This window comes from Opisthocomus hoazin, chromosome 15 (genome assembly GCF_030867145.1).
Source record: "Opisthocomus hoazin isolate bOpiHoa1 chromosome 15, bOpiHoa1.hap1, whole genome shotgun sequence".
NCBI lineage: Eukaryota > Metazoa > Chordata > Aves > Opisthocomiformes > Opisthocomidae > Opisthocomus > Opisthocomus hoazin.
The window spans coordinates 17,083,686-17,110,140 of NC_134428.1; the positions used below are offsets into that span (position 1 = coordinate 17,083,686).

General features: G+C 41.0%; 2 protein-coding genes across 4 annotated transcripts in view; one reads left to right on the plus strand and one right to left on the minus strand.

The window, feature by feature from the left end:
* Positions 1-29: 29 nt before the first annotated feature.
* Positions 30-22,760, plus strand: LYRM1 (LYR motif containing 1). Of its 3 annotated transcripts, XR_012765583.1 has the most exons (6): positions 32-157; positions 1,540-1,627; positions 7,356-7,514; positions 8,556-8,648; positions 11,467-11,742; positions 22,744-22,760. XR_012765583.1 is itself a non-coding variant. In XM_075436177.1 (5 exons), exons 3-5 carry the CDS (start codon positions 7,356-7,358, stop codon positions 11,581-11,583), a joined length of 369 nt encoding a protein of 122 aa, XP_075292292.1. In that variant the 5' UTR covers positions 32-157; positions 1,540-1,627; the 3' UTR covers positions 11,584-11,806. The 3 variants fall into 3 exon arrangements, 2 of the variants coding, with proteins under 2 accessions (XP_075292293.1, XP_075292292.1); XM_075436177.1 differs by lacking the exon at positions 22,744-22,760 and having other exon boundaries at positions 11,467-11,806; XM_075436178.1 differs by lacking the exons at positions 1,540-1,627; positions 22,744-22,760 and having other exon boundaries at positions 30-157; positions 11,467-11,806.
* Positions 15,925-26,455, minus strand: part of DNAH3 (dynein axonemal heavy chain 3) — an 86,602-nt gene continuing 76,071 nt past the window's right edge. The window contains exons 57-63 of the mRNA XM_075436173.1: positions 25,478-25,594; positions 23,819-23,973; positions 22,868-23,035; positions 21,285-21,427; positions 20,495-20,699; positions 19,066-19,203; positions 15,925-18,878 (exon numbers count right to left, since the gene is read on the minus strand). Of these exons, the coding sequence (XP_075292288.1) occupies positions 18,525-18,878; positions 19,066-19,203; positions 20,495-20,699; positions 21,285-21,427; positions 22,868-23,035; positions 23,819-23,973; positions 25,478-25,594 (1,280 nt within the window). The 3' untranslated portion in view covers positions 15,925-18,524. The remainder of the gene's footprint in view (positions 18,879-19,065; positions 19,204-20,494; positions 20,700-21,284; positions 21,428-22,867; positions 23,036-23,818; positions 23,974-25,477; positions 25,595-26,455) is intronic.

Consider the following 26,455-nt stretch of genomic DNA (forward strand, 5'->3'; position numbering starts at 1 on the left):
CGTACAGAGGCGTGCCCGACGCCGCACGCACGGTGAGGGCAGGGAGGGCAAAGGGCCGTCGCCTCCCTCGCCCACCGAAGCGGGGGGACGGGGCTTAGCGGGGCGGAACCGATGCAGGAAGGCGGGGAGCGGGGCCTCGGCGCGCTTCTTCCCGAAGGTAAAGCGGGGAGTAGAGGGCGGGCGAGCCGCCACGCGGGGAAGACGGCGGGGAGGGGAGAGGCTGGAGGTCGGGGGCTTGGCCAACCCCCTCCGCTTCGCGCGTTGGTTCCGCCCGGCTGCGGGGGCAGTGCCGCCCCGGCCGCCAGGGGGCAGAAGGGCGCCCGCGGCTGCAACGCCCCCCGACGGCCGGACGGCTCCGGGCAATGGCGGGGGGCGGGGAAGCGCCATCTTAGCACCGACACCAGCCCTGCGGTGACAGGGTGCGGGGCGCTGCCAGGCCCCACGGCCGGCCTGCCCTCACCCACAGTGCCGCTGCCCGCCCTGTGCTGCGTGGCCGAGGCCTTTGCCACGGCAGGCCTGACCCCGAGCGAGGAACGTGGTGGCCTTGCTGCCTGGCCAGGCCCCGTGCCTGCAGGCATGGCTGTGGGACGGCCCAGCGCCTTGTGCATGGTCCGCCCCGAGCCTCTCACCTGGGCCTGCAGTCGCTGCTGCTCATGTCACGGAGGTGTCCCTCCATCCCGTCACCACTGGGCCTAAGGGACCTCTCCCCACAGGAACCGAGAGAAGGTTCTGGGACAGCTGGAGCGGGACTTCCCCCGGCCCTGTGCTCCTCTGCCTTGTGCTGTCTGTGAGGCATGAAGCCCCCAAAACTGACCCCTATGCCATTCAGGAGAGCCTAGTGCAAGTACTGCGTGAGGCTTTGTTCCAAAACTCCCAAATTTGAATGGGATTCACACACTTTATTTCCAAAAAACTAATTTTTTTCAATATATGCCTAGCTATAGCTCTCAAATAGTGACTAAAAATCGTATCTATCAATGTCCTGGGACCAAAGGGTTTGGAAACTGAAGCAGAGGGTTTGTGAAAGGAGTTTTATTAAATGACCCACACAATGAAGTAAGAAAGGGGGTATGGAGGATTGTTTCTCTGCTAGCATTAATATTTATTTCTGTTCTTGAGTTTGGGAGCATTTCCAATGCTAGGAAATATTTCTATTCATGCATTCAGTTGCATTTGGCTCGAAGCCAATGTATGAATAAGGTGCATAAATACGTACTGGGTTTTGTGTCCGTGTTGTTATATTTCTGTATGCTTCTATATTATATAAGTAAGGCCATCCAAAGATAGCTGGGGCTTCATTTTCTCTGCTAAATTTGTTGCACTGCATTAAAACCTCTTTCTCCGTTTGTAACTAATAGAAAACTAAACAGAAAGGAGGAGAAAATGGTTCTAAATATATGAAAACATGAGTGACAGCGTTGCACAAGACCAGAGAAGTTCATATTGCTTTAGAGTTTACCTGGATGCTCTGTGCTTTTCAGAAGAAACCTAAGAAATATGTAAAGCATTTTTTTTTGCTTCCCCTCCCCCTCTCCACAGTCGAAGTCAGCATTTCTGTTCTTCCTGGGGCTACTGTGGCACAGGAGGCACTCCCAGACCAAGAGTCTCTATGTCCTACTAAAACCAGGTAATGCCTTGACCACCTCAGGCTAAGAAAATGAAAACTTTTTGATCAAAAGGGACTAGTTAAGATTTCCAGTTTCATTTATTCAAATGAAGATAATGTTGTAGAATCCTATGTTTCTGCAATTTCACTTACTTGAAATTACACAGGAAAATCAGTGATAAATTCCAACTCCTCGTTTTTACTATTTAATTATATTCTCTCTGCGCGGTTTCCTTTTTCTAATCAGAAGACTGCTCCATATGTAAGAGAGACATTAAAAGAGATCCAAGTTCAGTCAGAAATCTGAGGCACAAATAGAATGGCAGAGTTTTCATCCTGGCTGATGAACAGTGTAAGTCTAAAGACTTAGAGAGGCTGGTTCAGAGGTGTCAATCAGGGTTTCAGATCACTTGAATTTGCCAGCAGAAAGATACCGGCATGAGAAAATCTAAAACCATGTGAAAGTCACCTTGCTTTCAGATACCGTTACTGGATAACTTGATACAGTAACCTGGTTCTTTTTCACCAGATCTGCATAGATTTATGATTGCAGCTTGTAGATGGAAACAGTGAGAAATACTTGGAGTTAAATTAATCCTTGATGAAAATGTCTTGAAATTTACAGGCTTGCGTCACTGGTAGAAATGAGGATGTAACATCATCATGGAAGGATACTATCTTTCATTTTAGTTTGTTTTGCACCATGTGGAGATGGAATATTTTAGCTGTGATTGAAGTTTTGCTATGATTTGGTTTTGGCCGAATCTTTAAAAAAAATAACGAATGTTCAATCAAGAATGAAAATGAAGTTTTCACTTTGCTGGGTACATACTGCAGCCACGTGTGGTCGATATTTGCAGGGCACTAACTGTCACAGGCCATAAGTCGTTGATTTGAGTAAAATAAGGTAGCATTACTTTTGTGGAAACTGGATTTTGAAATTTAATGTGACTGGAAGGCACATGACCTGCCCAGCTATCACAGGAATCTGTGATCCCTTCTCTTCTCCCTGTGCCACAGGGACTCACTGTTTCAGTTGTTGTCCCTCCAGGAAGCAGCAGACCAAATTGATTGCTGCCTTAAGAACCGCAGACTCATTTTGGCAGACTTGAACGAAACATGAATATGGATTACTGACCTCTAGTTGCTGTGGATAGCTGTGAAAGAAATGATTGATTATCTGTGGCATTAGCAGCAGGAGAGAGACTGCAGGTCACTCTTTAGCTAAGTAGTATAATTTAGCTCTAAAAAAAAAAAGCCAGTATGTGCATTTTTTTGCATCTCTAAATAAACATTAGCCAAAGAGTGCATCTGAAAATATGAGGTATAGATTGTCATACAGGCTGTAGCTGATGATGCTCTATACTATAATGTTGATACATTGTGCTTTTGAATTATATAATTTATTTCCATAACAGAAATGTGACCATAGCTTGATTCAGAAGGCAATCAGCCCAGCAGTTTGTCATTGTGTCTTTAGGACTCCTTGCCAGTAGCAAACCAGCTGTCAAATAGAAGTTGTATTGCTCCTAAATAAAAATTTTACATCTGAGAAGTTCAAAGACGCTTTTTCAAATTACTTCCCACAGAGTTCTGTTCCCCATTATCTTCTCCCCTGAGCAAATATGGTTTCAGCGTCAGCGGTAAATGTGTGTTACTAATGTGTGCCCTGGTTAGCTGAGATGTAAAAGAAGAGATCTATTGTTTTAAAATATCCTTTTTTTCCCCACGGGCTATTATTTTCACCTTTTGTTTCCTAAAATCCTCTACGTACTCGCTGCTGGCAGATTTTACGTTTCAAGTGAGTAGCTGATGCTTGAAAGGATGAAATAAAATAAACTTACAACTTCAGTGAAAGAGCTGTGCAGATAGGAGGAGAGTGCTGGACACATGTTCTCAGCCAAGCATCCCTCGCTGGGAAGCAGCTGTAACTTAGCTGCTTGTATACAAGTAGTCAGTCTCTGTGCAGCGTATCCTTCTGGCCCAGCTTTGCTTTGACAGTGCACTACTGGGGTCACTTTACAGTGCAGCTGACAGATTTGTTTCCTTATTTTTATATTAACTTTTAATTTAAATTCTAAACAAACCTGCCGATAGCAAAAGAAGACTGGTGTTTCACTGATTATTCAGTTTATTGAACTTTTGGGTCAACCATCTAAAAATCCAAAGGAATGTGTATGTGTTTCCTGAAACCAAAACTTTTATTACATTTTATAGTCTAAAGGATTTTTTGTTTTAATTTACAATGAAAAAAGTTTGCATCTTCATCATGCAGTAACTCATTAACTGCTCAAGCCTCCCTTGCAAGTTTGGATACAATGGGATATTTCATGTGCTCGATCTGCATGTTGATAACAGGGGTTTGCTTGTAGATCAAAACGACGATACAACCCTGCATTGTCAGAACTCTGCCACAGCATCCAGCAAATGCTTATTTGGAAGGCAACACTTTGCTTCCCTCCAAAGGTTTAATTCTAACAATCAGCTCAAAACCAGCCTGCAGCCCACCACTTTTCCCATTGATACGTTTCTGCATACAGACCTACCTTTGACCTCTCCCAGTTTGCTCTGTTGCAGTAAACACCTGAAATTTGCTCAGCTAATACAATAGCCCTGTACTTTTTGACAAAAATGCCTGTGGTTAACCTCTGCGGGCTGCATTCTGCAAGGAAGTGAAGGGTGGCAGAAGTTAAACAATGGGTGTGACTACCACAAGATGAGTGTTAGTGGGAAAGTGGTGTAACATCCACTTAGCATTCCAGAGATGTGAAATATAATTATGATTTAAATGCCAAAGATGTAAGCCGCAAGATGAGTAACTACAAGGACATGAAAGCCTCCCTTATCTTCCTTTCTGTTCCACTCAGAATCATTTTGCACACCCACAAAAGTAATACAAGTAGTGTCACTTGACGAAATTGCACCTGATACATGACTTGTACCGTCACTTACATTTCTGTCAGTGTGGGCTCTGTTTATACCAAAGAAAAAAATTGCAATCTCATTTACAACATTTTAAGTTGGAAGTAATTTTGTTCTCGGTGGAGTTATTCCCTGTTTACACTCCCACTCAGATCAGAATCTGACCCAGGCTCTGAATTTTGTCCTATTTGCTCTCATCCTTTCCCATGATAGACAGGGGTCGTCTATCTGCGAAGGGCTCCTCACACCTTCCTTTATGTATCTTTGCAGAAATGATTTATGAGCAGGTCCGTAATGTTAGAAATTGTTGACTAAATGAGCCACGGGAGCAGCTGAGTATATATGAAAAGCTGCTTAATGTCTTTTACATCATCTAGCATACGTGGGAAGGAGAACAATAATACAAAAGTGCAGCCCATGCCTAGATGAGGGACTACACAGTTCTGTACCAATTCCAACACCGACAAATAAGAAAGAAAAAATAAGTTCTAGGTGGGGGAGTGGAAGCAACTAGTGGGGGAAAAAAAATTGTTGGTTCTAAACTTTTAAACAAAATCTTTATAAACAGATTCTTGTTATGTTTAAGATCCAAAAGCAACAGGTGTGATTATAGCTCTGAGCAAGCAAAGGGCATGCACTGTCCCAAGCTGTGGCCTTGGAAATCATCCGATGCGTAGATCAGAATTTAAACCTGTATTTTAACATTTTTTCTCCTGACATTATTCCTCTTATTTTCTTTATGGATTACATGAAAACCTAAGTTGAAAGTTTCTAGTGCAGTACTACCTTTTATTAGCTGTCAGCGGGGAACAAAGAGTATTACCAGCTCCACTGGAGGTGACACCTTCAAATAAAAGCAGAGGGGTGAGGACAGGAGGGGCTCTAGGGTGAGGACATGATTTGGGACTCGGCTTGTGCTATGTCAGCCCTCGTAATTGAACTGTTTATTTTCTGTACAAAATACGCACTTGACGGAGGGAAGGAATGATTTTTCAGGTACATGTACATGCGTAGCTTTGTGTATGACTGATTTTATTGCCTGAAATGGAGCTGTAGAGTGGATAAAGCGAAGCATTTATTCCAAAGTGTTTGACGAGCTGGGACTACCTAGCTATTTTATTGTGGATATTTATTTCCTAGAAATACCATAAACATTTACTAGAAGTACTTTCAATTGGGTAGGAAGAATTTTTTTTATATCTGAGGGAGAAAATAGATGCTTGGTTAAACATTTTGCAATACAAATAGCAAAAAAAAAATGTTCTCTCTTCAGAATCAAACAGTTTTATGTCTGTACTTCATAAGATCTCTAACAGAGTTCAAAATGTCTTTAGATCATAAGCAACAGTTAAAAAAGGCTAGGATTTAATAGTTTGGGGGTTTTTAGAAAAAAAAAAGAGCTAAGCGCCAAATCCTGTGTTCAGGTTAGCGTCTGTAATTCTGAATTTGGTGAGGAAAAGATGGTGACTGTCTGAACTACGAGTGGCTGTCAGCTGCTGTGGTGGAGGCAGCCACGTGAGAACTGTATGGCCTGGGAAGCATTTGGTTCAAAACCCTCTTCTGCTACCCGCGATAACAGGGATTGTCGCAGACCGCAAGGAGATGAGCGACAGCCACACTGCCAACCTTTCTGCAGCAGCTCGGGAGCGTGCACTGGGAAGCAGCTTTTCCTGCTCCCCGAGGGAGAGCCCTCCCTCCGGAGCGCAGTTCAGGCTGCCCAAATGACCCTGCTCCACACTGTCCTCCGGACCAGCTATGCCCAGCGTGCAGGTCTGAGGTCAGGGCAGATTCAGCCCCAGTAGCTAGAGCTCCAGGCTGGCACATGGATCCCAAGACAGTCAGATAATGGCCTGCCCCTGACACTTGTTCCTCATTGCATCCATACACTTGTTTTGCAGTGCTCCTGCATCTTCCTTTTCGACAGTAAAGTACCTTCCACGGTTGCAGTGTCCCTAATGCAGAAGTCATTGTTTCTGTGAATCTAACCCATGTTAAAAGTGCTGTTATTCCAGCAGTGAATTTGTCTTGGGGATAGTTGTGGTCTGGGATGAAATGGTGGCACCACTTGCATGATGAAATACTCATTTATATAGAATAAGAATAGGATTTCATTCATGATTTCTGACAAAGATTCTTATCACACCTGGAGGCTGATTCAGTGGGCTCAGCAGGTACACAGCGCTCTGAAAATCAAGACATTCAGGACTCTCCTAAATCCACAGTTAGTCTGCCTCTGCTGCACTGCTTAGATAAAATAGCTTTCATCACCTTTTCATCACATCAAACCCCAGCTGAATCATTACTACATATGGTCGTGGTATCACAAATAAGCTGCTCAGCCTCCGAAACCTGTACTGGTTTTCAGCAATATCGTGGTGTCTTTATCATGTATTTTATTCACAGATTTCAAGATGCTTTGCAAAGATGGGGCCAGCATTGGTATGACAGTTTCACAGGAAGGGGGATGCTCAGTGTTTCGGTGACTTGCCCAACGTCTGTTGCAAAACAGCAGTGAAACACAACCCGGGCATTCTTGTACCAGGCTTCTGATTTAGCAAATCACTAAAGCAAATGCTTAACTTTGAGCAAGTTTGAATGGAGATGGATTTAAGTATCAGTTTAAATACTTTGCTGGACTGGGTCTTCAGCTTTCAACAGCTAATTATTGTTTACAGCTATTTCAGTTCTTTTCATATAGCTCAGCATATCTTTACATGGTGGAAATATTTTTAAACTAATTCAATTGCGTGAAAAACTGTACTGCTTGCTGGCCTTTAGGAACTCCAATGTTCATGCATACGTTTGGGTTTTTGTGTTGTTTTTTTAGATGACGCCAGTTACTCGACAAGAAGTTCTTGGCCTTTACCGCAAGATATTCCGGATAGCCAAAAAATGGCAATCGGCATCAGGACAGATAGAAGAAACTACTAAAGAGAAAGAGTACATTAAAAATGAAGCCAAAACATTATTCCGAAAAAACAAAAACGTAAGTGGATGTCCTTACAGTTTTGAATTTCTGAATGATTCTCCTCTTGCTCTTTGCACTGTCTTGGTGATTGGATACTAAAATATAAGAGTTGATTTCCCAAAATTTCATTCACCTTAAATGCTGGTGTATTTGGGTTATAGTTTAAATTGCACCCTTGAAATAGTAATAAGAAAACTGAAACCATTTCAGCTCTTCATTAACTACTGTAGAAGTCTAAAAGCTCTAGAGCTTTCACTAAAAAAATGCCAAGAAAAAAATAAATTCCAAAGATACTGCCTATGTAATTGAAGCGGCTTTTTATCTGTTAAAAAGCTAGCTAAGTGTATCATTACCCATGCAATGGAAAAGAGCTCAGTAGCTTCTTATAATTCTCTGTCTTCTTTTCAAAGTAAGAATTATTGGCACTTCTTTTAAAAGAAGCACTCTAATTTTTGTCTCAAGGAAGAGATTTCAAACCCCTTTTGAAAGGGGTGGTGCAGACTCCATGGTTATCAAAGGCCCTTCTGTAATTCAAGATCACAATACTTATTTATATCCCATTTTGGTCTGGGACTAAATAGAGGTAATACAAAATCAAAAACAATAATTTAAGTCACAGTTTACACCACATTTCTGACTTCAAAGGGAGTTTCTGGATAGGATGATAACAGAACGTAGACCAAGGAGTCTCTTCTCTTTCTCCTCTAGCTACCTTGCAGAGTGATGAATGGGTGAGTGTGGTTTTTTCATGGATGTATTAGTAGTTTACATTTGTATTGTCTTTTTATAGAGAAAATACCATGTTTGGGTAAAAACCTCTCCCTGTAGCCTCAGTCGTGACAGCCTCTGAGCCTTAATATCCAGCACCATCAAGCCCAGAACCACTGAGTCAAGGCAAATACTAATGTTATCTTTTATGGATGTGAAAAATACAATCATTGTCTCCTTGGGATTGCCAAAAAAAGCTAAAGAAAGTCATGTGGCTGTGCATCATTTACGCATGGTCTTCCAATTCCTAATTGCTGTACTTGTACAAAACATTTTTTTGTATGATCTTAGGTAACAGATCCAAAGTTGATTAAGGAGTGTATAGAAGAATGTGAGGCAAGAATAGAAATTGGACTTCACTATAACATCCCCTACCCGAGACCTGTGAGTATAAATGTAGTCACAAAGTCTTCAGCTAGGCCCACTTAGCTCTCACTGAACAGCAACACCGTAAGTTCACAGCACTGTCATTGCACTGCATTTTTAGATAAGCTGGTATTTAAATGCTATGCTAAATCAGAGCCAAATAAGGCAAATGTATATTGGAATGTTCTCCATCTTATTTCACTGTAAATTGGCTAATTTCTTCTCAAAATAAGGAGTCAAAGCCTAAATGGAGTTGCATGAGCTAAACTCCCAAGGCCTGTGAATATTTAGGCAGTCTTGATGGTGGAATGAATCATGCTATGTAGAAAAAGACAGTAATGGAATAAAATCTGTTAATCTTTCCACATAATAAAAGAGAATGAGAGAATAAAAATACTTCATTACATCTGCCATAGATACAATAATTTTCATAGCCTACATTACTGGTAACTGTTCTTCTGGTCATAAATCAGGTCTTACAAAAACCACCTACCTATGCTGCTGCTTCTTTTCCCCTGTTCGTAGAGAAAAACACATCCAAGATTACTGAAATGTTGGCAGTTGCAGCAATGTCTTCTATTGCATCATTCAATATAGTTTCCTCACTGCCAAGTCACTTCTGTCTCTAGTACTTTGTGCTGTCTCCCATAGAGACTTCCTCTCTACTCCTGTTATTAGTTTACGTTTTCTCATCTGTAGTTTCCTTATCAAGGCAGTCATGGTCAAAATTAAATCGTATCTTCATCAGATGCTTGCCTAGAATATGGTCACTGTTAGCATCCGTTTCACGTATAGCTTTTTCTTTTTCTCCAGTATACAGAACAACAATGCACATCTGGCAAGCAATGGTCCTAGACATGGGCTTAAAACGTCTGCTCTGCAATGGCTGCAGAATCCCAGAGGATCAGTCCTAGATCAGCTCTCTCACACAAACTCGATGATTGTAATTTTTCAGATTCTAGAAATCTCTATTGCTGCTTTAGTCAGTGGTTTTACTACTATTTGCACCTAAACAGCTATCTTACAGGATGACAGCCTCAGCAACAATAACATCTGACTGCTAACACCTTCAATCACTTAGGGAGGGATATAGGCTGTGGATGTTGTCTGCCTGGACTTTAGTAAGGCCTCTGACACTGTTTCCCACAGCATCCTCCTGGAGAAACCAGCTGCCCATGGTTTGGATGGGTGTACTCTGTGCTGGATAAAGAACTGACTGAATGGCCGAGCGCAGAGCGCGGTGGTGAATGGAGTTAAATCCAGCTGGCAGCTGGTCACGAGTAGTGTTCCCCAGGACTCAGGTTTGGGTCCAGTCTTGTTTAACATCTTTATCAAAGATCTGGATGAGGGGATTGAGTGCTCCCTCAGTAAGTTTGCAGTTGACACCAAGTTGGGTAGGAGTGTCGATCTGCTCGAGGGTAGGAAGGTTCCGCAGATGAATCTGGACAGGCTGGATCGATGGGCCAAGGCCAACTGTATGAGTTTCAACAAGGCCAAATGCCAGGTCCTACACTTGGGTCACAACCACCCCATGCAACGCCACAGGCTTGGGGAGGAGTGGCTGGAAAGCTGCCTGGCAGAAAAGGACCTGGAGGTGCTGGTCGACAGCCGGCTGAACATGAGCCAACAGTGTGCCCAGGTGGCCAAGAAGGCCAGTGGCATCCTGGCTTGGATCAGGAATAGTGTGGCCAGCAGGAGTAGGGAGGTGATCATGCCCCTGTACTCAGCACTGGTGAGGCCGCACCTCGAGTACTGTGTTTAGTTTTGGGCCCCTCACTACAAAAAAGACGTTGAGTTGCTGGAGTGTGTCCAGAGAAGGGCAATGAGGCTGGTGAGGGGTCTAGAGAACAAGTCTTATGAGGAGCGGCTGAGGGAGCTGGGGCTGTTTAGTCTGGAGAAGAGCAGGCTGAGAGGGGGGAACCTTATTGCTCTCTACAGCTACCTGAAAGGAGGTTATATCAAGGCAGGTGTTGGCCTCTTCTCCCAAGTAACTAGCGATAGGACGAGAGGCAATGGCCTCAAATTGCATCAGGGGAGGTTTAGATTAGATATTAGGAAAAATTTATTTACTGCAAGAGTGGTCAGATATTGGAACAGGCTGCCCAGGGAGGTGGTTGAGTCACCATCCCTGGAGGTGTTTAAAAAATGTGTAGATATGGCACTTTGGGATATGGTTTAGTAGGCATGGTGGTTGATGGTTGGATTTGATGATCTTAGAGGTCTTTTCCAACCTATGATTCTATGATAGCTGCATGACTCCCACTAACAGTCTTATGAAATACAAAGACTTTGTCAGTCAAAGGAAAAGCCTGTCACATATTGCTCCTTCTGCTTGTGGAGTCAATGACATTGATTGTGCATTTTAATATGGTATATATAATCATGACAATAAAAAGGCAGTCTTTCAATACATACGGTTTGGGATTATTTTGTGACTTGTTAGCTACGTATGAATAAAGCACGCATTGCTTTAAGGCATTTACTTATGAGTTTTTAGGGATTTCTAGCTCTTACTGTTCTGGAACATTGTCAGCAGTAGTATTTCAACAACTATTTTATCCTTACAGTCTGATATCAAGCTACAAAACAAGGTTACTAAAGCCTAAAATACACAGGATTTTAATAAACAGAACATTTAGAGCCTGAAAGTTACACCACTAAGCATTTCTCAGAAAGCGCTCCTCCTAGAAATCTAATAACCTGGTTTGAGATGGTATGGTTGCTCTCTCCAAAATGTGTAGAAATTATTTAAAACTCAGTGAAACCCAGTCTGTATATATGTCTTTTTCTTGTGGCTTCTCAGTTTGCACCTAACTGGTGGGATTTTCTTTTCCAGATCCATCTGCCTCCTATGGGTCTTGCTCATAAACATAGCCATACATTGCGACACCAGGAAAAGTTAAGGAAGATGTCTAAGCCAATATACTTGAAATCCCATGATGAAGTTTCATAACCCATCATTTAAGCTGTGATGTGTAAGCACATCATTTAAGATGTGGACTGTAATCCAGCTGATTTGCGTGCACAACTGTGAATGAAGATGTTTTGGTCACTTGCTCACACATTTCCTGAGGCCAAAAAGCTAACTGATACATTGCATATGATGGATAAGGTTGGTCTAGTATTTATTACATTTCAGCTACTGACTCATCAATAAAAGTAACACTTTTAAAGGAGTGAGGTGGGATACGAAGATTACTTTGACATCAAGACAAATTACAGGAGGTTTTCAAACTCTGTTAATCTATAGCAGGGGTCTCTGGGGGTTTGAGGATTATACATGCTCAATTGTGATTCAAGGCAGTGCCTTGTGTAAGGGTCAGCAAGGATCAAGAAAGTCCAGGAGAATCAAGCAGACACAGTGCCTCCAGAGCTTCCAAATGCAAGTGGGAATACAGTGACTGCATCCCACAGCTACACTCTTCCTCTCCTGTCCCTGCTCTGCCTGTTGTCCCTGGAGAAACATTCCAGTTTCGTAGTATCCTCATGGTGAAGTATTGTTTCTAAAAAGACAGTAGCAAAGAGACAGCAGAAATGCCACCACTCGTTTTTCCTTTTTGCAAACTGCAGAGGAGTGGCCTCGAGCCTCTATGTCAGCTTTTTTTCCCCTCTTCCTTTGGAGAGGGTGTGGATGTGAAATGCAGAGTTTGGAATGCCATTGCACAACTCCGAGTAAAACATTCCAGTGCTGGGTTCCTCAGGTTCCCATGTATGGACTGACTGAAAACTCTCCCTTCAGGGTATCACTGTGGAGCAAGCTTGAGATACTTTGGGTGTCTTCACTGGGCGTTTTTTCATGGTTAGCTTTTCAACATAATCAGCACACTGGCTTTCTCAACAATTATTTTAGTATTAGGTTTTAACTCTTAACATTATGGACAGAACTTCATTAAAGGAAAGTATCTACAACTATCTCTTCAGTCTCTTAAGTTCAAGGAGTATTTCTGTTTCGCAGGTTCCTCATGAACTGAAGTGAAAAGAAATGCATTTCCCCCTCAGTGGCCACCAATTGTTTTGGCTCCTTTTGAGTCCTCTGGCTTTACCAGGCTGTTCACAAATTCTCTCCAGGAAAGTCAGGGGAGCCTTCTGTCCTTCAGGCTAGAGGTACCCATAAGACCAAGCTATGGACAAGAGCCACACTGCAGTGTAAGACTACATAAGCACAGCCCACAGCTGTTTTAAGGACAGACAGTATAAGCAGCGACCTATTCCAGCCAGAAGTTAATGGTGGCAAAAAAGCAAATTTGAAAAATGCAGTGTATATTATTTCCTATTCAAGTGGGCAAATCCAATGAAATCCCATTTTCTGAGATCTGCAACTCATCAAGCCCTAACAATGGCAAAGAAATATTCTTGTCTACCTCAAAAATAAGTTAAAAACTGGTCATGTGCAGACCAGAATGACTGTCCCCCAAGAATGTACTTGTAAGAGTGAACAAAAAAAATACAAGTGGATGAGAAAGTACAAGGAAACAATGAGAAGAGCTAGTCAGCATGACAGGTACCGGCTAGCCCAATTTCTCACTACCCTTTATGGCTCCAGTCCACAAAGGTATCTATTCCCATATAATTATTTCCTGGGAATGCCGTATGTGGGAAGTAACCTGTAAAATGCCATTGTTCTGCCTGTCAGTGGGAGCTTTGCAAATTTACTGCTGCCAGGAAGACACAAAACAAAACTCCTTTAGTCTAGGAAAAGGGGTATGGAATAAAGACAGTAAAAAATAACATGATTATACACACCGCTTAATCCTTCATTGAAAGAAGGCCAGATACAGTCTCTTCCTCATTCTGCGCAGAGATGTGTCAAAGGAGCCAAACCAAAATGTGCAGACAAGAGTTTTGAATGAAAGCTTAGGCTCATTCTTTGTCATTAAACTATCATTTGAATCTTTTTAATTGTTGAAATTTATGTGACTAATGAAGGTACTGATGCTGTGACTCACCAGGTGAATAAACAGCTATGTAAATGAGGAGTCTAAATTTACTCTCTGTATTATAGTCACAACTCTTTCCTGAGCATATACCGTAAGATTTAGATTATTTCAAAAGAACTTCCCTAAAATTCCAGATCTACACCAAACTGAAATAACAATATGAGTTTGAGTTTATTTCTGAAATGAAATACAAGTAAGCAATTTTAAAAAGGCTCAAGTAGCCTGAGTAACTCAAATCAGTATCCGCTTGCTTAACTGAAAAGCCAGTAAGTTGAACTGCAGCAACAGCATCACATTATCTGAGATGGTTTAAATGCCCATTAATTTTTCAAAATAGGTGTTTGAGAAATTAATAACTAGTGTCTCAGCCTCATTATTTTCCAGCACCAAAAGGCAAAAACTGAAAGTTGTTAAAACCTCGGGCTGTTCAGCTAAAGGAAGGATTAGATCAGCTCTTTTGTCACGTCTGGAGAGTAAAACCCTGCTTTCACAGGTTAAGTTAAACTCTGCGTGGAAAAGAGAATGTGCCTCAAATAGTGTGTGTCATCCCCCCCCCCTTTTTTTTGAGGTCAAACTGGCAAACTACCATTATGAGGGAGTTTCATTAAAAAAAAAATTAATCTGCAGCATGGTCCAGCAGCTAGGCAGACATCTCAACTGGTACTCATTGCATTAATTTCTAAAGACCATATAACTTCTGTCCAGAAGTACCCCAACGATGGTGCAATGTGTCATTTTTGCACATTAATTTTACTTGCAAAAAGATGTCTAAAAACGCCTCTGAGTTCTCCAGCACCTGTAATGCACTGGATTTAGTCAGTCAGCGTACCCTCTGTCCTGTACTTCCCTAACTTTCTCTTACTCCCCTTCCAGTAAATAGTGTCTCTTTCCAATTTATCATACTAGTTAGGAGATGCTTTAGAATAATTTAGAATAAAAAGATTACATTAATTTTATGTTCTTTAGGAATAAAAATCCTGAGTCAGTTGCATGAAGTCTCCTGCAAGCTAACCCGTGGGCAATGCAGTAGTAATTTGTTGACATGATGTCTGGCCTTTAATATCTAAATAACACCTCCTCTCTGGAAATTCTGTCCCTAACTCCATCATTAGTAAGGTTCTAATTTATGAAGCCGTGTGCTTATGAAACCACATTTAACACCAACATTAGAAAGCACACTATCATTTAAGAAGAGGGACTCAGCACCTGCTTACTGAACGTACCCCCTCAGTGTTGTCAAGAGGGAATGCTCGTTAAGCTCCAGCAGTGACCCAATCTATCCCAAGGAAGTACCACAGAACTGACATGGGTTAAGATGGATTAGGTTATCTAAAGCTTGTTTTTGTAATACCTCTTAGATCTGGAAAAAATAAGGCAACCTGGACCTCACTCTTTTGGGGCCCCACTAGGTATCCATCAGAAATGATATCAGTACCATCCATCTTTTATGCATGGACAGAAAGGTCACTTCTTTGATCACACCTATACATTCGTTTTCAAGAATGGTGATTGGAGGAGGGACCTGCACCTTTCACTCATTTTTCTAATCCTATTAGGCAAAACATTCTAGCTGTTAGGAACTTGTAAGTAGAAGAATTTGGGGCCTTTGTCTTTTGCTTTTTCATTGTGTAATTTTCCCTTTAACAGCCCAACAGTGTTAAAATCAACAGAGAGTACTTTCTGAAATGGATTCTTGTACAGATAAGAGAAAGGTTTCCATCTCCTAAGAAAATGTACTAACCTTATCTGTCTTACAGCATCCCTAGCTGAAAATCTGTCTCTGCTATTTCTAAGCAAAAAAATATCTCTTGCTCCATAATGTCAGTATACTGCATTTTTTCCCATCTGCTTTGAGTTATTAGCAAGGTTGTGAATCTAAGATTTCCAGTAATTACAGGTGTTTTCTGTGGTTTGTTTAATGAGAGTTTCTAATTAAGAAATGGAAATACTAAGCCTGTAAATGGCCAAGAATTCTAATACTACTATTAGAAGGTCCTTCATTTGTCCAAAAATTTTTCACATTTTTATCATGTCCAGCTACCAGCTGAGTTACCTTTTTCTTTTTTTAATGCATCTCAGCCGAGAAAGGTTGTGAATTCTAAAGTTTAGCCAGCTTATTGTTCTTCAGCAAGGTCTAGACAATGCTCAGGAAATAAGGTTGGGAAGCTCTTTTCAAAGAGCCACGGAAAAACATCTCCAAGACAGATACCCCTCAACAGTAAATTCCATTACTTTTTCTCTAGTAGTAAGGGCAGCTCGGGAAATCGCGTACTTCAGTAATCACCCACTACAGCAACTCAGCCATGCCTGATCCCCGGCGAAGGGGGCACAGCAACAGCAGATACATGAACCCTCTTTTATGGACTTCTCTCTTATCTATATATTTTGGTCACATCTACAAAAGCTTTAAATACATCTTTAATTACATTTTAAGAGTTGCCTTCATCTCAAATCTAAACATTAACACAGAGGAAGCATTTAGAAAATCAACGCGGTAACAAGGACATTGCACACAGTGTAGTAGCAAAGCCACTGTATATTCACAAGAACAATAACTGTGTCATTTAATAAACTATCCATTAGTGTTTGTTCACAACAAAGGCGTTAAGAAGAAACCCACATGGCAAGCTATCCCACAGTATTTTCCAACAGTTTAAAAGTAATTTATCTCCATAAAATGTAATTTAGCTAGCATATACTAGTGAATCTGGCTTTTAATTTAAAATGGCTTAATTTAGAGGACTTTTTGCAAGACTATCGTTATCTGAAGGATGGAGAAACTCAGTCCTCAAATTTCAGCTTCACTTCATTTTAGTGTTTTGAGAATGGTTACTCTGTTGTTGCCCCAGGTTCTCTTTCAGCCATGCCTTCAGCAGCGACAGGTAAGCTGTCACTAGTCACTTACACACAGAAGCTCAAATCTAAATAGAAAAATCCTTCCAAGAGAAGCGACTGAGCTGATCAGTCCACGGGGAAGGATCTAACAGCCAGGTCCAGCCTCTTTGGCCTGCATGCAAAGCACTGGTAAGAGGAGGCTCGTGACTGGTTTGTTATCTCTGATGCCACAGTAACCTAATTAGTGATCTGAACTGTTAATGTGATAATCATAACAATTAGATGCAGCCATCCAAAAATATGGTAATTACCACAATGGGTATTTAAATATGTACTAAATTTCAGTTAATGATGCGAAAAGTAGAAAGTATCTGTGTTACTCTTACGAAGTCTATGTTTTTAAAGGACCAATTTTAATTAACCTTTATTTATTTATAGATCTTCTGAAACATGATTCTCGTCTGAAAAAAATTGTTTTCAATTTGGGTGACTGTGCTGTAACATTCATAAACACATTTTATTTTTGCTATAGGTGCCAAATACCATTTAGTCTAAATTGTTAAGAGTAGTTTCTTCCTATCAGGATGTTGAAACACCTGCACGCCTCTGTCTCCTTTATTAGAACAAATCTCCATTAAGTGTCCTGGCCTGACATCTTTGCCCTTGTCACCACATAACAATAATGACACACCAAATGCCTGCATACTGTACTGGTAATGAGGCACCAAATGTGCTACACAGGGTACATGAAGATACCGTACTAATCACCTATGTATAGCTCTGTGCAGAGCAGCACTGTACAACATACCTGTAACACTTCTTGCTTACCTGTATGTTACAGTCCTTGAAAGTTACTATTTTATGAATATCTATATAAAACAAACCAGTGGTTAATAAAACAATAATGAACATTGCTTTCACCTATAACAGCAAATTCCTATGACAAGAACCATATGTTTTAATGAGCTGTAGCAGCATCACTTAATGATTGTAGCAGCACACTGGGAACTGCTGAATTACAGCTGCATCTCTGACTTTGTGAGGCCTCGAGTAAGTCATTAAAATGCTGCAATTTGAGCAGTGAAAAAAAAAACAAGACCCCAAATTAGTGGATGTTTATGCTGTGAGGTTTTTTAAATGTTTGCCTTGATCTTTGTGCTTCTCTTGTACTGTGTACACAACAAGTCTAATGATCCATCTTTCCTACCTTCTTGGCATGCTGTGGGGATTAGTTAATGACTGCACAGCTCTTTGAAGATGTTCAGGCTATTTTATTTTTAATTAATGTTTGCAAGCTACTTTGAGCTTCTCTGATGAAAAGGCTTAAACAAGTACAAAATTTCAGGTGGTTTTAAGTCCAACATGCATGAGGGAAAGACGAGGAAGTAAAATGAGACTGTGGGAGAAAGTACACAGCTCTATTTATCAGACACCTGGGACATGTAGGTAATAACACTGAAATAAAAAAAAAGTTTAAAAATTATGAGTCAAGCATACTGCTCTGAGAAATGGCAGCCTCCCAATGCATGTATTGTCTAGAAGCTTTCCATGGAAATTTTGAGGCACATCTTCAAGGAGTGTGTGTTACTATAGTTTTATAACATAGCTCTGGCAGTTCATTCTAGCTGAGGATTGGTTTTACATGTTGACAACAGACTATTCTCATCTCCTCCCTCCTTGCCCTACATACTCCTGGGACACAGGCAAATCCACAGAGCCTTATTTGTGAGTTGTGGATTAGATTCCCATTAAAAACAGCAGCAAAACTCTTTGGGCCTAATTTCATTTAAAAAAAAAAAAAGCCCTATGGTAGCAGCTAGGTGGTAATATTAGGATTTCACAAGATTTGTAATAATGTGGGTGGCACACAGTTTGATGGGAGTTCTGTTCATTCTGATTTATTGCAAGACAAAGCCCGGGCCTTTGAAATAAGTTTCTGTTTGTAGTGTGCTATATTCACTTACTCTTGCTTAGTGGCTGATAATAGCTTAAAAAAAAAGGCATTTGGGAACCGCTTTGAAGTCAGCAGGAAATCCTGATCCAAAAAAAAAAAAATTTCAGCCATTAGGGAGTAAAGTATATCTGTTAGTAACAAAATGTGAGTGTTTTGACTTGTGTACTCTCAGTCGTCTAACTGGCATAGTGCTGCCACACCTCGATTTATCCAGTGTTTCTGGGGCTTGTCTGAAGGGAGTTCAATTGAGAAAACATAGTTGGTTGAGTGGCCAGTAGTGGATAAGACACCTCTTCTTGCACTTGTCTTGTATACAGGGCATGAATAGATGTTCATATGAAGAAATCTGGAACTTTCTCCAGGTTTCAGCCATATTATGGGCAAAGAATCATAGAGGATTTTTGGAAGTGGTTCTCCAATTACCAAGGATTCTCTATCCCATCGTGCACCTTCCAAAAAAAGGCCTCTCACGTAAGCCCCATCTTCTGGCATTTTCTCCATCGTGTACTCCTGTTTCATCACCTAGAATGATATACCAATACCATTGCTTGATTTAATTTTTATCTGGAGTATATTAAATCCTATAAGTGAGAGTCTGAAATTACTCCTTTAAATAAAATTTCTTTTAATTTCAAAACTCTATTCCTTGCTGCCCCAGAACATGTTTCAAGATGTTCAAGAAAAACACAATGCCTCTGCATTTTCTTACCTCAAATTCAAATCCAATATGGTCAATTGGGATGGAGTATTTTCTGGCATAGTTTTGTAGAACACCAGTCAAAAAAGACTGAGTGAAGAAGAATCCTGAAAGCCAAAAGACTGTGGGTGGCCCATTGATGATCCAATCCTGAATATGGAAAGAAAAAACAAATGTAAGAAAAAATACACATGTGGCTTCACTGTGCCAATTCACCAGAAAAGGGATGTCTTTTCAGATACACTCAAACAGCACAATGAGATCTAAACCTCGATGGGACCCTCTGGATACTACCATTAGTTCTATATTTTTCAGAGAAAACAAATTAGAGAAGTCAGTTATTTATGATGACAACAAAAATAATCACTCATTCTGAAACGACCAGAACTCAGTGCTACTGAGAATGAAATTTCAGAAAGTATTATAAGCATATATTGGTAAGTCTAGATATGAGCCAGCAAAAAAAGAAAAAAGATTGAATTTGGACACTTATCAATATACAGTCTTTTATAGTCTTGTAAACACCAATCTCCTAACATGAAAAAAGGCCAAATTTTCATACATAGTATAATGATCGTTGTGAGGGCACTCACTACAGCCAACACATCAGATCCTAGTAGAGAAAGTCATTTCAGTACAAAGATGCCAGACAGAGAGATCTAGAGCCAGTATCTTTGTTGGGTATCACAAAGGCAGTAGGAAAAACAAGGCAAGTGCAGAATGTCCCCACACTACTCTAAGCCATCTGGAGTCAAAAGAAGCCCATATGGTACTCTGATCCAGCAAACAGGAAACTCTGCTGCTTATACAAATCTTTCAGACACTTCTTCCTAGCTTTCTCCTCCCCTGGGGTAGTGGAACCCCATACTCCCTGTATGGGGTTCCACTACATCTCAGTACCTCAGCCATTTAAAGCAAATCTGAAATTTTAAGTCATTTAAAGGGAGTGCTAAGTATGCAAGGGAAATAATCGACGGGTGAGTAAAGAATAAAATAGCTTGTTCAAAAAGAGTCTGGTAGTGGTGTCACTTTTTATTAAACTTGAAAGAGATTTACAGTCATATATGTAAAATTGAATAGTGCCTGTTATGCACTATTTCTAAAGCATTCTCACATATGGTTCAGTGTCCTTTGAGCAGAAAAGTCATTAAGACATCAATGCAAAGTAAAATGCATCTTTTAGAAGTAGAAAAATGGAAACTACCAAATACAGCACTGGATTAGCACCAAAGGATTATACTCACAACTCACCCTGCTGAGCAACTGCCCAGCTAATTTCAGTGCTGTTACTGCAGGGTATATTTGGTCATGAGTATGTGTAAGTAGCGCACAGTCTGGAGCTGTAAGGGTACTGCTGAGCGAGGACAGTACTGATACACATTTTACCCATTCAGCTTTCAACTACCGAGTCCTTAGACCTGTCAGTCTCAGTTCAGCATACCTGCAAGAAGGCCAAACGACAGAGCAGATCAGACACGTAACTTCCCAGTGGCTTCAATGATGGATAGGACTTGGCAGCCCACATTGATGGTACTTTTCCCATTAGCATGCTGTTGAAAACATCTTCAAGTTCAGATGACATCAACACTTGGCCTTTAATAGCTCTGCCTAAATTAATGAGGCTGCTCCGAACAACTTCAGTAAGCCTTCAGATAAAACAAGGAAATTGTCATCTCATTATTTACTTCTTACTATCTGGCTAAAGACCTCTGAGTCCAACTTGAATGAAGGGCCGAACAAAGCTAATTGTCCTGTCAGAAATTCCTTATCTCACCCATAGTTATCAAAACTCTTACTTAACTTTGGAAAAACAATCAAAGAAAAAACACACACAGAGAAATTAAAAATAGTGAAAATTCCCATTCTAGACAAGTGAAATCAAGCGACAAGAGCTTTAAAGATTGTAACGCTAATTAACATAGTGTGCTGTGAATATTGGGGCCTGGGTATGACTTAAAAGGAATAAAGTAGGCTGCTCTACCTCAACACAACAAACATTTCATTAAATTTAAGTTCATACTCCAAGAATATAGGTAGTATTTCTATATCCAGGTTGTCAGCAGCAGCTTTCAAGTCTTTTTAAGAGGTTCATCCAAAGCAGAATCTATCATGGTAAGAACAATGTATTGCAAAAGGCTTATAACTGTTTAAGGCTTCTGAGTGGCTAGCACTGATCAACACAAGCATATTTCAGTATTAGTAATGCTACACAAAACACTGAGCCGCCATACCTGTTAAATCGAATTAGCTCTTGCCTAAGAACTGTATTCATGGACTCTTCGTAAAGTACTGGGTATACCTTCATAACCTCTTCAATATCAAAGCCACTTGGTAATTTGGATAGGATGTCCTGTGCCAAATCTTCAACAGTTTCCTGAAATCACAAGTTTGCAGTAAATGAGGGATTTCCCTTTTTTTCACCTATTTCTATTCAATAAATTCCGCAAAACACTATAGATCTTTTATTTTTTTCTGTGCCACCACATAGGTACTCTAGTCTATTTTCCTAAATAATGCTTACATGCTTTACTCTCTCTGTGCATCGTCCTGTCTGTCTGTCTCTGCATGTGCCTGCTTGCTCCTTTTCCCTTCTCAATAATTTAAAATTTGTTAGTAATTTTGGTTTAATTTGCAAAAACGTTTTAGGCAACCTGTAAGGAAACAGGCAGCAGGGCAGACGACAAGCATAGCCCTACTACTGCCACAATGAAGGAGAAGACAAAGCATGCAACACGGGGAAAATGATGGGGTGACCATATGAATACCCTAGCCAGAGAGAAGCTTCATTTATAGCATATTAGACATCAGAGACTACAATCACTAGACTGCAGGAAATGAGGCTCCATCGATTCCACTTTTCAAGAATCCACTTGTGTATAAAATATAGGATGTCAAATCTGAGGGCCTTGAAGGGTCATTTATCTATGTCTCAAAGGGGCATGGATTTGGCCTGAGTAACCTGAGCTGCCAAGATAGGATGAAGGAAAGAAATTCCCAGAAATTCTTCACAATCAGGTCCCATGGAGGGGCAGATGACAGTGAGGTCTACATCCAAGTGATTCCATTCTGCCAAACTGCCCCCTTCTTTGTGCCACACAAGTCACAAACACAGTGAAATGTTTGGGACTGTAGAAACTGAAGCAGCCAAGGGGAAGCAAAAAATCGTATCTCAAAACCCAAGCATTCAATCAGTAATAACAGACTGGAAGTGCCATTCTAGCACAGACTTCACCAGGAAGATAACTTCTGCCTCTAATGGGCTTATATTGTTTGCCTGATGGCTGAATGACTTGATATAATTTCCTGGCTCTCTGGAGCCTGTCCCCTAGTGAGAATGGCAGGGATAGTCACACAACCACTGCTGGAGGAAGTCAGGCCAGTGCATGAACCTCCACCACTGGAATTTGTAGACTGGAATTAAACGTCATACTTAAAAATGCCTAGAGATGGACATAATTTGAGGTGCTTTACCAATTGTGATTGTTAACTGTGCTCTAACTACAATTCATGACTGAAACACTTCACTGTTCTTTTAAAACATTAAATATGAAAGAAACATTCTTATTCAAACTGCATGTTCTACTCAACCAGATGGGGTTGTGTGGTATTAACCTATCTGAATTCAAAGTCATCGGGGTATCTTCCATCTTTAAAGGTTCTTCTATGACAAAACTGTCTGCTTCTCTACAGAGACATTCACATCTACTCCCAGTGACACAGTCGTGATGAGAGGTGTTGGATTACTCTGAGACCTGGGACATGACAGGAAGGGGCACCTTTCCAGAGTGCATGTTGATCTTTCTTCCCCAGTTACCTGAGGGGACTTGCCACCTCCCTGTGCTTCTCTAGGCAAAGTCAGGAGCACTCCACGGAAAAGCTGGTTAGTCTCCTGGTTATCCTTCGTGATGTCTGCATTTTCATGAAGTCCAAACACTTCAGGGTGTGTTGTAATTGGTAAGCTTTGTATATATTCAATATAAGACTGTAAAAGAGACGTTTAGATACCAAAAATCATGCAATGTTATATTCATAAACGATCAGTAAACCTAACTTGGACAGAACCTTCCCATTTACAATCAAACACGTTAGTTCCCAGTTAAACGAGTCCAGGAATTGACGTACTCAACAGAGATAAATATAAAAGTTTTGAATGATTCAAAGACTCACTGAGGAGTTGTTCTTACCACCCTCATGTAAGCAGCAAAAGAAAGCAAGAGAAAGGGATGTACATTAGAAATATACAAGGAGTGCTGGTGGGGGTCACAGAAGAGGGTAGCATGCTGTAGGTGTCACCCCTGCAACTGCAGGCTGCACAAATACATGGGATTTGAGCACACGCGTTATCTCTATGCAGTTGTTAGAAGGGAAAAAGGGGATGAAAATTGAGTATGTACCTGTCATTCCACCTCCTCATCCTGACCACTGCTTTCCAGGCAAACGTGTTTGCAAGAGGGTGCAGAGTGCCCTGTAAATTCCTGAAGCCTGACTCCTATTGGCTTTCTAGAACTATACTGGAAACCTGCACAGGGGCAGCTCTTTGCATCAATAAACATCAGAATATTGGATGATGAGACATCTCCATTGGGGTGTGTTAGATATTAAATGCCAGGTTCATATTTCATACATAAGATATATTCTGGCATGGCTTTGTGATATTATCTTGGTTTTTTTCTTTCCATTTGTTGTATTCATCATATCAAAGTACAGTTTAGCTAAGGTTTCTCCCCAGTACCTCAGAAAGAATTTACATCTGTTATCTTCTCACCTCATAGGGACCATGTTGTGGGATGTAGTAGTCATCTCCAGCTGTAAGCATATACTTGTCCTGCTCTATATCCTTGCTATAGACTATGGAAAGAAGCGACAGGAGCAGACGCCTGTCTTTGTCATCTGTTACTCTACCTCCATAGTTACATTCCCCTGGGAAAGAACAAAGAAAACCAGGATGAAAAACTGAAAGTGAATGAACAAATAAAAATTGTTTTGCAATAATGTATAGCTCCAGTAAGTTCCGATGCTCCAGATCTTCAAAAGATTTTAGGTCCTATACTTCAACTGATTCAACAGAAATTAGGCACTTTAACAACACCTTTGGAACTATGGGTCCAATTTGTGTGTCTTGATGAAAGGTTCTAGGAACATTGTGAGTTGGTGTGAGAAACTGCTACTCATGCCACAGTAGTTCCTTTCATGCAAACTTCACTTGATTATGTATGTATACAGTAGAAAACCGATCAGAAATATGCAATACCCCTGTGCAGAAGGCGTTGGGGACATTTAAGTAATGTCCAAGCAATGAGGGGAGGTTTACACTGATGTAAAGTACAGAAAACAGCCAGAAGTTCACAGTTATTACTTCAGTCCTGACTCCCAAAATTATTTTTCATAAAGCTATTCATAATATTAGCAAAAATCAGGAATGATCTTCATAGGGTTGACAAAGGAGGTGCCAAAAGCAGCTGTCTTTCTGGAGAAAAAGAACTGAATAGCCACAGCAACCAAGTTCTTTACACAGGTCAACACCTCCTGCTCTAAACTGATGAGTATTATCACATCCTCAGGTAAACTGTCAATGCTTACTGTGTCAGGATCAGAGGCCATTGATGTTTTTATTTGACATATATGAAACAAAGACCAGGAGGTTTGCTGGACCATTAGTAATTCTTCTAGCTATATATAAGCCAAGACAGCAAAGACATCTGAGTTTTTGGGATCCAACTTATCTGTATGTGAAGGCCAAGAAAGTAAACCAGAATGGAATCCACTCAATAAAAAGTGTGGCGAGGAGGTCAAGGGAGGTTCTCCTCCCCCTCTGCTCTGCCCTAGTGAGGCCCCATCTGGAGTACTGTGTCCAGTTCTGGGCTCCCCACTTCAAGAAAGATGAGGAGCTACTGGAGAGAGTCCAGCAGAAGGCTACGAGGATGGTGAGGGGACTGGAGCATCTGTCCTATGAGGAAAGGCTGAGGGAGCTGGGCTTGTTAGCCTGAAGAAGAGAAGGCTGCGAGGGGACCTAATATATGCTTATAAATATCTCAAGGGTGGGTGTCAGGAGGATGGGGCCAGACTCTTTTCAGTGGTGCCCAGCGACAGGACAAGGGGCAATGGGCACAAACTGAGCTAGAGGAAGTTCTATCTGAGCATGAGGAAGAACTTCTTCCCTCTGAGGGTGACGGAGCACTGGAACAGGCTGCCCAGGGAGGTTGTGGAGTCTCCTTCTCTGGAGATATTCAAGACCTGCCTGGACACGGTCCTGTGCAGCCTGCTGTAGGTGACCCTGCTTCAGCAGGGGGATTGGACTAGATGACCCACAGAGGTCCCTTCCAACCCCTACCATTCTGTGATTCTGTAACTCACCAGTTTATCACTGTACCAGCTGAAAGTGCCTAGTAAAGTCAACACATATTAGAGGGTGTAATGCCTGTACCTGTTAGATATGTCAGAGCTTCAAATGGGATTTCTTCATATTCATTCAGAAACATCTGGATCTGTCGCATACTGATTCTGAGGTCAGATTCACTGAACTCATACGGAATATTCCAACCTGTTCAATTCAGAAAACATATACAGGGCAATGGTGCACTGTACTGACAACTATGCTCAGAAAATGATGGTATTGGTACTATATTGCTACTACAGATCTGAAGATAACAGCTGCCAGACAATAGCTAGAAGCAGCCCTGGAATTTACCAGGCTGTTTATTGCACAAGGGACAATATGACTCCATAACAATATTGTAGCCTAAGGCACCATTACCATCCTTCTATAGAATTAAAACACAAGCACAGGCATTTGGCATCACATACTCCTGAAAAATTATATTTTACCTTAAGTAGAGTACAGACCTGCTTGGTACTTTCAGCTAATCTGTTGCACTCTGGAAATGACAGGAGTTTTAATTCATCGATTGATTTTAATTTTTAATCAATCTGCCCATCTATTAATGCTGTTTGTAGATGACTTTCAGAGTAACAGTACAATTAAAAAAAACAAACCACACAGGAGCATACTCCAGATAAAAGAATCCATCAGAAAACCTAAACCCCTAGTGCGACCAAAAAATAGGGCTATTGCTGCAACCACCCTTCTTACCCAGACAGCTGGTCACAGTAAGCAGTAGATGTTGCTTTTGAAAATGACCTCTTTGTCACTTTCAAAACATACTTTTATTTTAAGCAATAAATTTGTATTTTCATACTGGCAGTCAAGCGTTCATTTGAACAGCTGCCTATTAAAATAAGGACAATGGCTTTCAGTCAAAATATAACATTTTGTAACATTAACCTGTTATGAGGAAGTCAGACTCAGTCAGAATGGAAGGCTGAGAACTTCATGTACACCAGTGGAGAGCGTAAGCTTTATATAGTTACAAAAATGGAATCTATAATTCCATACATTTCTGTA

What these genes read in the sequence shown, in the direction of transcription:
- LYRM1 (XM_075436178.1), top strand. Translation starts at nt 7,356, where the DNA reads ATGACGCCAGTTACTCGACAAGAAGTTCTTGGCCTTTACCGCAAGATA. An exon ending in TATTCCGAAAAAACAAAAAC is followed by an intron (nt 7,515 to 8,555) that starts GTAAGTGGATGT and finishes GTATGATCTTAG; the next exon opens with GTAACAGATCCAAAGTTGAT. An exon ending in ACATCCCCTACCCGAGACCT is followed by an intron (nt 8,649 to 11,466) that starts GTGAGTATAAAT and finishes TTTCTTTTCCAG; the next exon opens with ATCCATCTGCCTCCTATGGG.